We start from the raw sequence: 12320 nt of genomic DNA on the forward strand, positions 1-12320 counted from the left end.
TGGAGACGGACTAGTGAAGCTGCAGCCTAGTACCTAGTGAACTGTGGCAGGCTGGCTCCTGGCTGAAGCCTGCAGGTAATGTGTGCAGAGACTGGGGACAAGTGAATAAGGGTGTGTGTGACATATACTGTGAGGGAGTAGTGCGCTGTGTGTGAGAATGCAGTGAGGGGAACAAGGGGCCTGATTCAGGATCGTTCACTATGTAGCAATGGTGCACCCCCTAAGGAAATGGGCTGCGCACGCCTATGGTCAAGATACCCCAATGCCTGGTGATGATATTCTCTATGTTACGATATTGAGAAGAATATCTTGAAATAAAAGTGACCTCCTTGTTGTGGACGCCAGATGGTTGGTCTTTATTTTTAAAAATTTCAGTTCTATTAAGGGTGATGCCTCTGGACATAGCTTCTTTTACTGTATTTGGATTATACCCTTTATCTAGAAAATTAGACTCCATTAATGAGGCTTGATCTTTATAAACCTCAAGGTCGCTGCAATTCCTACGGAGTCTCTGGAATTGCCCATTTGGGATACTCCGTATACAGTTTCTATGATGATTACTGTCAAAACCCACATATGAATTACTGTCCGTAGGCTTGATTTAATTCTTAGTCTTCACAGTATCGTTTTCTATAGAGATAGATAAATCCAAAAAGTTTATTTCCTTTTGACTGATATTAAATGTAAATTCTATATTCTTGGTGTTAGCATTCAGATATTGGCAGAAATCTGAGAGGTTGGCAGCGTCCCCACTCCATACAAACAGGATGTCATCTATGTAGCGGGTCCAGAGTGCCAAGCTGGCTCCCCAGGCATGCCCATCCCACACTTTTTGGTCTTCCCAGTGGGACATGAATACATTTGCATACCCAGATGCCAGTTTGGCACCCATCGCGGTACCCGCTACCTATAGGAAATAGTCACCTTCATACCAAAAAAAGTTGTTATTTAGGATAAGGCTGGTACCATCCAAAATAAATTCCCTTTCTCTGTCACTAATATTTATCTTATTAAGATGGTATACCAGGGCCTCTAATCCATCTTGGTGTTTTATGATGGTGTAGAGAGCCCTGACATTGGCAGTTACAAGGAAATAATTAGATTCCCATTTTAAATCAGCAATTTTATTTATGACTGCTATGGTATCCTTAGTATAGGACCGTGTCTCTTTAACAATCTGCTGGATCTTATTGTCCAGAAAACATGACAGATTAGAAGTACTTGTCCCGATACTGGCCACGATAGGTCTGCCTGGGGGATTTGAGGTCGATTTATGCACCTTTGGTAATACATATATTACCGGCAACGATGGATTTTTAATAGAGAGGTATTCTGCTTCACTTTCAGAGATAACTTGGTGAGATAAGTACATTTGTATAAATATTTTTATTTTGCGTTGTGCTATAGGGGTGGGATCTCCTCCTAAATTGGCGCATAATTTCCAGATGGTAATCCTCTCTATTTAAAATCACTATGCACCCGCCTTTATCGGCGGGTTTGATAATGATTTGGCTATTATCTCTCAAGGATTTAATGGCTTTCTTTTGGGTATTAGTGAGGTTTTGATCAGGGATTTTTGTTTAAGAAATTCTCTCTAGATCATCTTTGACAAGTTTCTCAAATACATCGATGTAACTCCCTTTTTTGTGGCGGGGGTAAAATGTTGATTTATTTTTGAATATCTGGCACGTTAGTGACTTCAGGTTCTATGTTATCCTTCTCTGAAAAAAACTTTTTAAGGGTTAATTTTCTGATAAATCTTTGGAGATCAATGAATACCTCGAATTCATTGGCTCTGCTTGCCGTGAGAACTTTAAACCTTTTTCAAGGACACTCTTTTCATCATTTGTCATAATATAATTGCTGAGATTAAATATTTTAGTGAAAGATGTGTTGGGTGTACGCCCCAGGTTCATATACAAAAGGGCAGATAATTTAAAAGACATTTTGGTCAGAAGCGCCATCCCTGTTGAGAAAAGACCGAGTAGGATCACCTCTAAGGGATTCTACAGGTGCGGTCAGTGTAACATGTGCAAAATTTGCAAAACAGATCAGAAACAAACAGAATATATATCAAATGTCACTAAACAGAGTTATAAAATATATGACTTTATCACTTGCGGTAATAAGGATGTTGTCTATTTATTAGAGTGTACATGTGGTGACCAATATGTACAGAGAACTGGAAGGATGCTCAAGGAACGTCTTAATGAGCATGTTAGAAATATAAAGAAAGGCTACGAACTCCATACTGTCTCCCTGCATTTTAAAGAGAAACATGCTTGCAATGTGTCACATATAAAGAACTTTTGTGGGATAAAAATATCTAACAGAAATTGGAGAACAAAAAATTCTGAAAGTGATCTTGCAAAGCTGGAAATGAAGACTATATTTGAGCTGAGAACTTTGCACCCTCGAGGTCTGAATATGGACTTCGAATATAAATGGTTTATTTAAGATATTTACTAACTTTTTTATTCCAGGTCTGTTTATAAGCTTCATGTATAAATCTAATTTTATCTTATCTTATCTTTTATCTCATGCCCGGCTCATATGCTGCTACGGTTCACGTTTTGTTGCAAAGAGATTAATTATGTATTTTTTAAATTGTTTTTTATACATATGTCATTGTGAACTAATTGATTGTACACAGCGTTGGAATGTTATGTATTTTAAAGTATCTTGGAATGTTATGTATTTTAAAATATCTTGTTTTTATGAAAAGAGTAACGTATTATGAAAGTATGGAGCCGGGCTTTAGGTTTCTTTTATTGGTGAAGAAAAGTCACATGACTCCAACCCAGGGCTTAATATACGAGCTCAGGAGAACAACACGGCACGTCTTGAAAAAGGATCCTGTATCCGAAACGCGTTGACGCCCAGCCGTGATTACACCGCCGTTCACTAGGCGGGTGTTCAGAGAGGAATTACCAGCGTCATTCACCATCTTCCGGCTCCGTGGATCGAGAGGCGGGTTTGCATCTGCAGCGCTACAAGCCTCCACCGACACAAAGACTGTGTACACCAGCACGCTGCTTATCCTCCTTCACTTGTTTTTAAGCATGTTTTATTCGTGGATGTCCTTAATAAATCTTTTTACCTGTTAACTGGAGTGGACCTGATAAAGATACTGTTACGTGAACGCGGGTGAGAACCCTAAAGTAAGTTGCATCTTTCCTGATGTTTTTACCATCTGAGTGATTCTACGCTAGAAAGATACCTTTATGGGAACGCGAGACAGAACTTTTAAGTAAGTTTCTGCCGCATGAGAGGTTAAGAAGCATTGGTAAAGTGGATTAGAGTATTGGGTGCACCCACTAGTAAGTGCGGCTCCCTAAGGGTACAGCTCCTGGAAGACACCTGTTACTCATTTTGGTAGCGCTGGGAATATCCAAAATTTTTTTGTTAAAATCCAGTATACACTATGAGATACATATGCTCTTCTTACATGTACCTTATGAGTGGAAGGAGCTGTAAGTGATACCGGCCTTTGAGAGGATCAAAAACACACAGAAAGAAAGGGAAGTAGAATTTTATTGTTATCTAGTGCTGGTGGAGGGTAACCCCAACTTTCTTGTGGTATTTGTCTGTTTTTCCTGGGGTGCCTGAGATACACCCTAGGGGATTACACACCTTAGCTGCTAGTGCGCACTTGGTTGAACACTTTATCATTTTTTTCAAACGTGATGATACATCCCCGTGATAGGAACACATATTACAATGCAATCAGGGGGTAATATTCCATGTAGATCGTATTGTATATACGATCCATAACAAATGGGCCCCTTAATGTCATAAGTATTGCTAGATTCTACAAGAAACACCTCTGCGAGAACCTGAGGATTGACTGGGAATAATGAGTAGAGTAGCGACATAGCTCTTGGAAAAGGGGATTGAGTTGATAACAAGTAAAGTAGAGACATAGCTCCTGGAAGAGATGATTGAGTTGATGACGAGTAGAGTAGCGACATAGCTCCTGAGAAAGGGGATTGACTTGATGACTAGTGTAGTGATGTAGCTCCTGGAAAAAGGGATTAAGTTGATGATGAGTAGAGTAGTGACATAGCTCCTGGGAAAGGGGATTGAGTTGATGACGAGTAGAGCAGCGACATAGCTCCTGAGGAAGGTAATTGAGTGGATGTCTAGTAGAGTAGTGATATAGTAGTGACATTAGCTAATGGGAAAGGGGGTTTGGGTCATTCCATGGTAACAAACATTACATTTTGACTAAACAGATCATGCAAAATATATATATTTTGAGCATGTGTTTTGAATTATGTGTGCAAAGTAAATGTTGTTTGTGTGATAAATGATATGCTTTAGTTTTGATGCAAACATGTCATGAAAACTGTAACAAACATTAAATGAAAAGGAAATTTTCATGGAATGACCACTTTGCTATCTAAAATTAATGATAGGTCCTGGTGATCTTATCTATGCTACTGTATGAGCCCATTTTCTAGCCATGGTTTATCCTTTATGCTGCAGGGTACGAAATTCCTGGGTGCCCACCTGTCTGTGGCAGCCTAAAATTGTCCGAGACAGTCACGCAAAGTCTTCTCCTAACCTCTGGGACAGGTAAATACATGTGATGTTGCGTCAGTGTATTTTTGTGACACGGGTAAAGTAGAGGCATTTTCTTATTGTAGTCTCTTGATAAAGATAAAAACCACTCAAGAAAAGTTCTTCCACTTATCAATTCACTTTTTTGGGCTCCCACCATATCATCATATGTGGGGTTGATGCATTTGCACATACTGGGCTCTAGAAATCTCTTTGGGGCACAATTAAAACAGATTTTAGCTCTGTATTTTTATGTGGTACCTGATAGAAGAGGCACAGACAGGTAACACATTTTCTCTAAAATTACCATTAGCTGCTTATAAGATGAGAATATATTTTGAATTTAGTTGAGGGTTGTAGCTCTCTAACACTTTGTTCCATAGTAAGAAATTCAGATTAGTATACAGGCTAATTACGATCAGATGAAATACAGTTCAGCTTATCATTTTATTATTGGATATTATCCCAATCTAGAGTGCTCCCATGAAGGCTGCAAAGCCAACACTGCCTTCATCTCTTACTACCACTTGCGTGATGCAACTGGGGTAGTACCCTATGATTTTTTTCCATTTATGAAGTTGGAATCGGAATTTCGTAAAGAAGGTGAATTTGGTAACTTTACTATCTGAGAAGGATTTCCCTGTACAAAGAGGATAGTGGACCTTTAAACAGGATATTGGGGGAACTAGGCAAGTTTGTGTAATATATCAACATTAAACTGAGTTTCCTGTTGTACCTGATATTGGCAGGCTCTCCTAAAATGTTTTTTGGGTTTGTTGTGGATTGGATGTTTATCCTTATGCTACATTTTTATATATTTTCTTTTTCTTTTTGTGTCAGTTTTTTAACAAACCTAGTAACACTTTGAACCCTCACACTGTTAGCTATTGACGTTGATTCTTATTTTACTGTCCTCTCCTGTATCCACTTGCAGGTGACAGGTGTCTCATAGGATGAGAAAATGGCAAACATAATACATTTTTTCTTGCAGTAACCATGTGTGACTACATACAAGAATTATATTGTGCTGATATCCATTGGCTAGCCTGACTACTTTCATAGAATGCTAAATCGCTACAAAACTAGATCTATTTGACAGCTAATGTAGTGCTGAATAATAGTCCCAGTAATACTTGTGCTGCCAATCATGGGAGAATGCAATTTTTTGTTGGTGGAGTCGCCATGACATTGTGGGCATGGAAATGACCCGGATGGCATTCAAACAAGCAAAACTTGTCTGCTGCAATGAGTCAAGACACCTCCCATCTAACCACTAATCAGGATAGTTGTCCAGTTTGCAGGATTGTGGGACAGTCACCCAAATCAAGACTGTCCCCTGACAAAGGGGGGATTGAAAAGGTGGGTTTGCCCAGGGTTGTACTGACCATGGAAACCCTGGGTGGACCCCACTGCCTGGGTCCCCACCTGTGCCTATTGAATGATACATTATACATATTGGGCCTTATTCAGATCACATTGGTCCTGCGTGCATTCGTACGCAGTACCGATGTTGCGCGTCTTCGCATGCGCAGGCAGGTATCTGTGCATCTGCAGGCGTATGGTGCGTGTACCCACGGCGACCTTTTGGTTCGCCGGGTGCACGCACCCATGGCGGTGTGGGGGGGGGGGGGGCGGAGATGGGCGGGGGGCGCCGGGCTGCCCCATTACCATATGGGAACGCCCAGAATTCCATGGGCGTTCCCATAAGAACGCATGGGCATTCTCATGGTAATGAGGCAGTGATGCTGGTGTGGGGGGCGGGTAGCTGACATCACCGGATGTCAGCTGCCCGCCCATATCCACGCCAGCGTCCACGCAAATGTAAGTAACTGAAAAGTCACTTTTATAGGCGTGAAAGGCGTGACTATCGGTGACCATCGAAAGATGTGGGCGGTTACCCGAGCCATGCGAATGGATGTTTATGCAAAACATCCATTCGCAGCTGTTCGGGCGAAGCAGCACTTTGAGGGGGCGGCGGAGGGCGGTCGTTCGCCGGGCGGGGTTTGGTGGACTCGCAAGGCTGCGAATTCGCAGCCTTGTGAATCAACCAGAATAACCCCCATTGTGACATGAATCACATACATGGGGATTCAAATGAAGTCTTTGACCTTTATTTTGTATAGCAGGTCACAGCATGCCAGATGAATTCCATAGGCAAGTGTAGTTACAGGCTGCAGTATACAGGTAATCACAGCATAAAGCCTATTGCTTGGGAAGCTAATCCCCCAAGAGTATTTGCACTCTGCACTGGAAACACTAATATCAGGAAATCACAGGTGCTGCTACTGCTACTGCATCAATGGATCCCCCACATTACTATCATATGGAGATATGCTGTCTCTGCCACACTCCTCCCCCTTAGCTTCAACCACCATGGAGAAGATACAAAATTTTCAGGTGAGCTCTCCTTGCCCACCTCTGATTGTGTAATCCACATGAGTACACAGCCCTCCACCACTTTCCAGAGGTCACAAACCTCGCCTTCTTCCTCCTCTCCTAGCTTCACCATAGGGTTGCTTGGAGGATCGGGACCTACAAACCTCCTGGAAAGGACATCGGCACTGTGGTGCTACTTGCCCAGACAATGACGCACCTCAAACTTAAATGGCTGTAAGGCCAAAAAACAACAGGTCACACGAGCATTCACCTCCTTGTTTGTATGCATCAATTGTAGGGGTGTGTCATGGACCCACCGGTTGCCTTGTCAGATACATCAATCTGAGCAGCTCCGGCCGTGACTGGGGTTCACTTTGGACACTCGAGTCCCCTCTATGAGGTACACTGCCACCAGCAAAGCCTGCCACCAGCAAAGCCTGATTTCAGAGCTTTGAAACTGCGCAAGGGGCGCCTTGCTCGCACCTGACCACACAATGCAATATAAAAATGGTGACATTGTAGCGCTCTCTTCTTTGGCTTACAGGTCCTAAGAACACAAAATCAGAACTGGGAATATGTATTACTTATTCCTAGAAATACTACAGAGCTTTCAGTGATAAAAATGGTTACAAGATATTACAATGATTTTAAAGGTACACACAAGAGAAGTACATCTAAAAAAAAATAAAAGGGAAAAATAACAGAACTGTATCTTACACCCAAGTACTGGTTCTGTAGTGGGGGGATCTCCACATGAAATCTCTGGTCGCTTCCAGCCAGTTTGCTGTTCCCCCAAGAAGAAACACTTGGTACTGTATATCGACAAAAGAAGCAGATATACCTGCAGGTTCCCTCATCCCTCCCACCCTTGGGATTTTGCTGGTCACTAGAGAATGTCCCTGGATGATTGAAGAATTGGTACACTGCTTTGAAGTAGTTTGTCTAACCTCCAATCTGGTTTATGAGGGGTCTCAGATCTTATCTGCCATCCTACCTTCAGAGAATTCTACAGATGGTCACTCTGAGGGAATGTCCACAGTGCTTACACTCTGCAGGGGTCACATTAAGTTTACAAACATACTACATGACATGCCCTGATCTCACACATAATAATAGCAGACATGATTTTACAAAAAATACCAGAAATACATTGATCTCACACCTAATAATAACAGGAGGCATGCTTTATTCGTTCCATCACATGATCGGATCGTGACACCTCCCCCTTCAAAATGGCGCACAAGGGCGGTGACCCACATCACCGTCTCATCAGTGCGCTATTCACTACCTTGCTGTTACTGTTACTGTGGTGGGCACCCTTTTTGTCCTGGATGGTAAAGGTGTACTGCTGCAGTATGAGGCTCTATCTGAGCAGTTTACCATTATCTCTGGCAACTCTATTCAGAAATACTAGTGGGTTGTGATCTGTAATTATAAAAAAGTCCCGTCCATACAGATATGGCTGGAGTTTTTGGAGAGCCCACACAATCGCCAAACACTCCTTTTCAACGGCGGCATAGGCCACTTATCTGGGGAGCAATTTCTTACAGGACCTGGCTGAGCACAGCACCTAGCCCATAATTGGAAGCGTCAGTCTGCACCACAAATTTCTTGTGGAAATCTGGGGCCTGTAGCACAGGTGACTTAGCTAATGCAGACTTCAACGCCAAAAATGCCCCCTCACATTAATTTGTCCAAATGACCACCTGGGGCAACTTATTTTTGGTTAAGTCTGTCAGGGGTTTTGCTAGGGTGCTATAGTGGGGTACACATTTTCAGTAGTACCCAGCAGTACCTAGGAAGGCCATGACCTGTTTTTTAGTTGTGGGAGTGGGCCACTCCATTATAGCCTCTACTTTGCTTGACTCTGGGAGAAGGGTACCACCTCCAAAACAGTGCCCCAGGTAGTGTACCTCACCCAGCCCAAGCTGGCATTTCTCTGGTTTGATCGTCAAACCAGCCCCCAGTGATTTTACTTAACACACTGATCAGATGGATCAGGTGCTCTTCCCAGGTCTGACTGAACACCGCAATGTCATCCAGGTAGGCAACGGCATGTCTCTCCTGGCCTTCCAGCAGGTCATTAACCAGGCGCTGAAAGGATGCAGGTGCATTTTTCATTTCAAAGGGCATGGCCAGAATCTCAAACAGGCCGAATGGTGTGATAAATGCAGACCACTCACGGGCCTCAGGTGACAGTGGGATCTGCCAGTATCCTCTACTCATATCCATGACAGTGATGTAACGTGCCTGGGCCAGTTGATCTAACAGTTCATCTATCCTGGGCATGGGATAGGCATCAAACACAGTGGCATCATTTAACCTCCTTTAGTCTACACAGTACCGGGTGCCTCCACACTTCTTTGGGACCAATACAACTGGGGCAGCCCAAGCACTGTGAGACCATTTAAATCACCCCAAGCTGCAGCATTTCATCAATTTCCCTCTTCATGGCTTCCAGCACCTCAGTAGAAGCCCGATATGCTGGCTGCCTGAGGTGGGTCTGACTACCTGTGTTTACATGATGTGTTACAAAGTGTGTTTTCCCAGGCCTCCCTGTGAAATGGGACTTGTAGGGCTGCAGTGCATCAGTGAGCTGTTCTCTCTGTGCCCCTGTCAGTTTATCACTGAAGTGGGCATCAGACAGGGATCGCCCCTCCTTGGCAGCAGCTGCTAAATCCATCAAGGGGTCAATTTCCTGGTCATTCTCAGGCAAACTACACACAGCAAACACACAAGCCCCCCTGTCATGATAAGGTTTGAGCATGTTGACATGATACATCTTCTGCCTCTTATGTCCCTCCCCCTTTTCCACAATGTAATTAACATCTTTGATATGTTGTACTACAGCAGGGCTGGGAAACACCGGCCCTCCAGATGTTAGTGAACTACACATCCCAGGATGCATTGTATTAGTTTTGCTATGTGGCCATGCTGAAACTGATGCAAGGCATGCTGGGATGTGTAGTTCATCAACATCTGGAGGGCCGGTGTTGCCCAGCCCTGTACTACAGTTTAGGGACCCTCCCAGGCAGCCTGCAGCTTATTCTGTCTCATGGGAGCCAGAGCCAGCACTTTTTGCCCCACCTCAAAGATACGTTCTCTTGCCTGTCGGACATACCATTGTTTTTGCTCGGTCTGTGCAGTCTTTAGGTTGTTCTGTGCCATTTCCATTATAGACTGCATTTTCTCCCTAAATTGCACCACATAGTGCACCACGGATGTTTCAGAGGGTGAACATCTTCCCTTCCCACTCCTGTCTAATCAAATCCAGGGGCCCACGTGCGCGGCGCCCATAAAGGAGTTCAAAGGGGGAGAAGCCCATTGATTTGTGAGGTACCTCCCTGTATGCAAACCGGAGGTGCGGCAAGAACCTTTCCCAGTCCCTTCCCTGGGACTCCACAAAGACCATCAACATCTGTTTTAGGGTACCATTGAGGCGTTCGCAGAGGCCATTTGTTTGGGGGTGATAGGCAGAGGCGCTGAGGTGATCCACCTGCATCCTCTTACAGAGACTCTGCATGAGCTTAGACATGAACTGAGTACCCTGGTCAGTTAGCATTTCTTTTGGGAACTCCACCCTGGAGAAAATGGATATGAGCGCATCTGCCACTTTGTCTGCGCGGATTGAGGAGAGCGCTACAGCTTCTGGGTACCTTGTGGCATAGTCCACCACAGTGAGAATGTATTGTTTTCCTGAGCTGCTGGGGATAGCTAGGGGTCCCACAAGATCTACACCAACCCATTCAAATGGTTCTGAGATAAGTGGTAATGAAATGAGAGGTGCTCGGCCCTTGTCCCCGGGCTTCCCAGCTAACTGGCAGGCTTGGCAGGAGCAACAGTAGTTGGGTACATCTTTCCCCACGGTAGGCCAGAAAAAATTGGGCCTCAAACGAACTTGGGTACTGTTCGGACCCATATGTCCGGCTAAGGGAATTTCATGGGCTATTTTCATTAACCCTTCCCTATATCTTCAGGGTCCTCTGAGGAATTGGGCTCACAATATAACAGACCTCATTGGCTCGCTCTCTGAGAGCGGCCAAGCTGGGATCGGTCTGCTGTTCTGCCTTGAATTCCTCACTTCTGAGCAGCTGATCAGTGTGGGGAAATAAGGCAGGCAAGGGCCCCCCTCCTCAAGGACAGTATCTGAACTGGAGTTTTCTACAGGAGGGGAGGGGGTGGAGGGGGATCTATTTCCAGGTAATTCCCTTCCACACATGCAGGGGTTATCTCGCAGCTGTTCTGTGCTGCAGCTCTCCTTGTCTAAACTGCTAACACAGGGATTGCCATACAACCCCTGATACTGGTACTTTCACAACATTATCTGGCAATGATACATCACATAACTCTACCTTGGTACACTCAGTGTGACCCACTTCCCCCCTGTACAATTGAAAAGTGTTAGGTTCTGATAAAGACAAATCTGCAACAATCTTAACATCACATACATTTGCATTGCTATTGTGCGGCTCAGCAGGGGTCACCTGAGGAACACAGTGTCATTACCAACATCACATTAATTTACATAGGCAGTGTGCATCTTTCCAAGGTCAGTCCCCAAAAGCACACTGGCAGGTAGATTGTCCAGCACCCCAACATCACAGATGCCTCTTCCAACCCCACAATCTAGATATACTCTGGCCATAGGAACATCAGGGTGGACCGCCCCCCGTACAGCAATAGTCTTTCTGGGGATAATGTTCCCTGGGCCCACCAGTGCTGAATCTATGAGAGTCAGATCTGCACCGGAGTGTAATAGCCCAAGCGCCACCTTTTGTCCTACCTGGACTGGTTGTAGATTGTCCCGGGGTCTCTCCTGGGGACCTCCTACACACAGAACGGCGGGCACAGGTTTTACGGCTGGGCCCCCCACAGGAGAGTTCTTCTTGGGGCAATGGAAACTGATGTGCCCCACTTCATCACAATTAAAACACCTGCGGCCAGTTCCCAAAACAGGTTTCCCCCCACAACAAATGCAGCATCTGCTGGTTTACTTGAAAAGGGCTGCTGGGGCGATTCTACGGGTCTCCGCTCTCTCCAGCTGACTTGCCCGGGTGTCCCCCAGGTGCACCAGGGCTTCTTTGCCACAGAAGCCCTGGTGCTGGTGCAGAGCCGGCCCTAGCCTAAATGATGCCCTAGGCAATATTTTGGCTGGTGCCCCCTAGCACCGCCACTAGTTCTGCCTCTGAACCTGCTCCCCTTTCCCAGCACCATCAACCCTCATCATTTTGGTGCTCCTACCTGCAATATTTTAAATAGAAACCGTGCACACATTCGGTGCGCAGTCCAAGCAGGGGTGTGTTCTAGTACCCCCAATTCAAATTATGCCGCACAGTAGTGCAACTTTATTCACATTATATCATGTTATGGTGTCCCTTATT

The 12320-nt window shown here is 44.7% G+C and overlaps 1 protein-coding gene across 11 annotated transcripts in view; it reads left to right on the top strand.

The window, feature by feature from the left end:
* BEGAIN (brain enriched guanylate kinase associated) overlaps positions 1 to 12320 on the top strand; it is a 330134-nt gene that overhangs the window by 103574 nt on the left and 214240 nt on the right. For 4 of the 11 annotated variants that reach the window (XM_083166756.1, XM_083166763.1, XM_083166758.1 and 1 more), the window contains one exon: positions 4489 to 4578. The exons of 6 other annotated variants lie outside the window; for them this stretch is intronic. In XM_083166756.1, coding sequence (XP_083022882.1) covers positions 4489 to 4578 — 90 coding nt within the window. Of the gene's footprint in view, positions 1 to 4488; positions 4579 to 12320 lie in introns of those variants that run through there. One more of the 11 variants, XM_083166765.1, reaches the window with a different exon arrangement.

This window comes from Crinia signifera, chromosome 12 (assembly GCF_055691185.1).
Source record: "Crinia signifera chromosome 12, ASM5569118v1, whole genome shotgun sequence".
In the NCBI taxonomy this organism is placed as follows: Eukaryota; Metazoa; Chordata; class Amphibia; order Anura; family Myobatrachidae; genus Crinia; species Crinia signifera.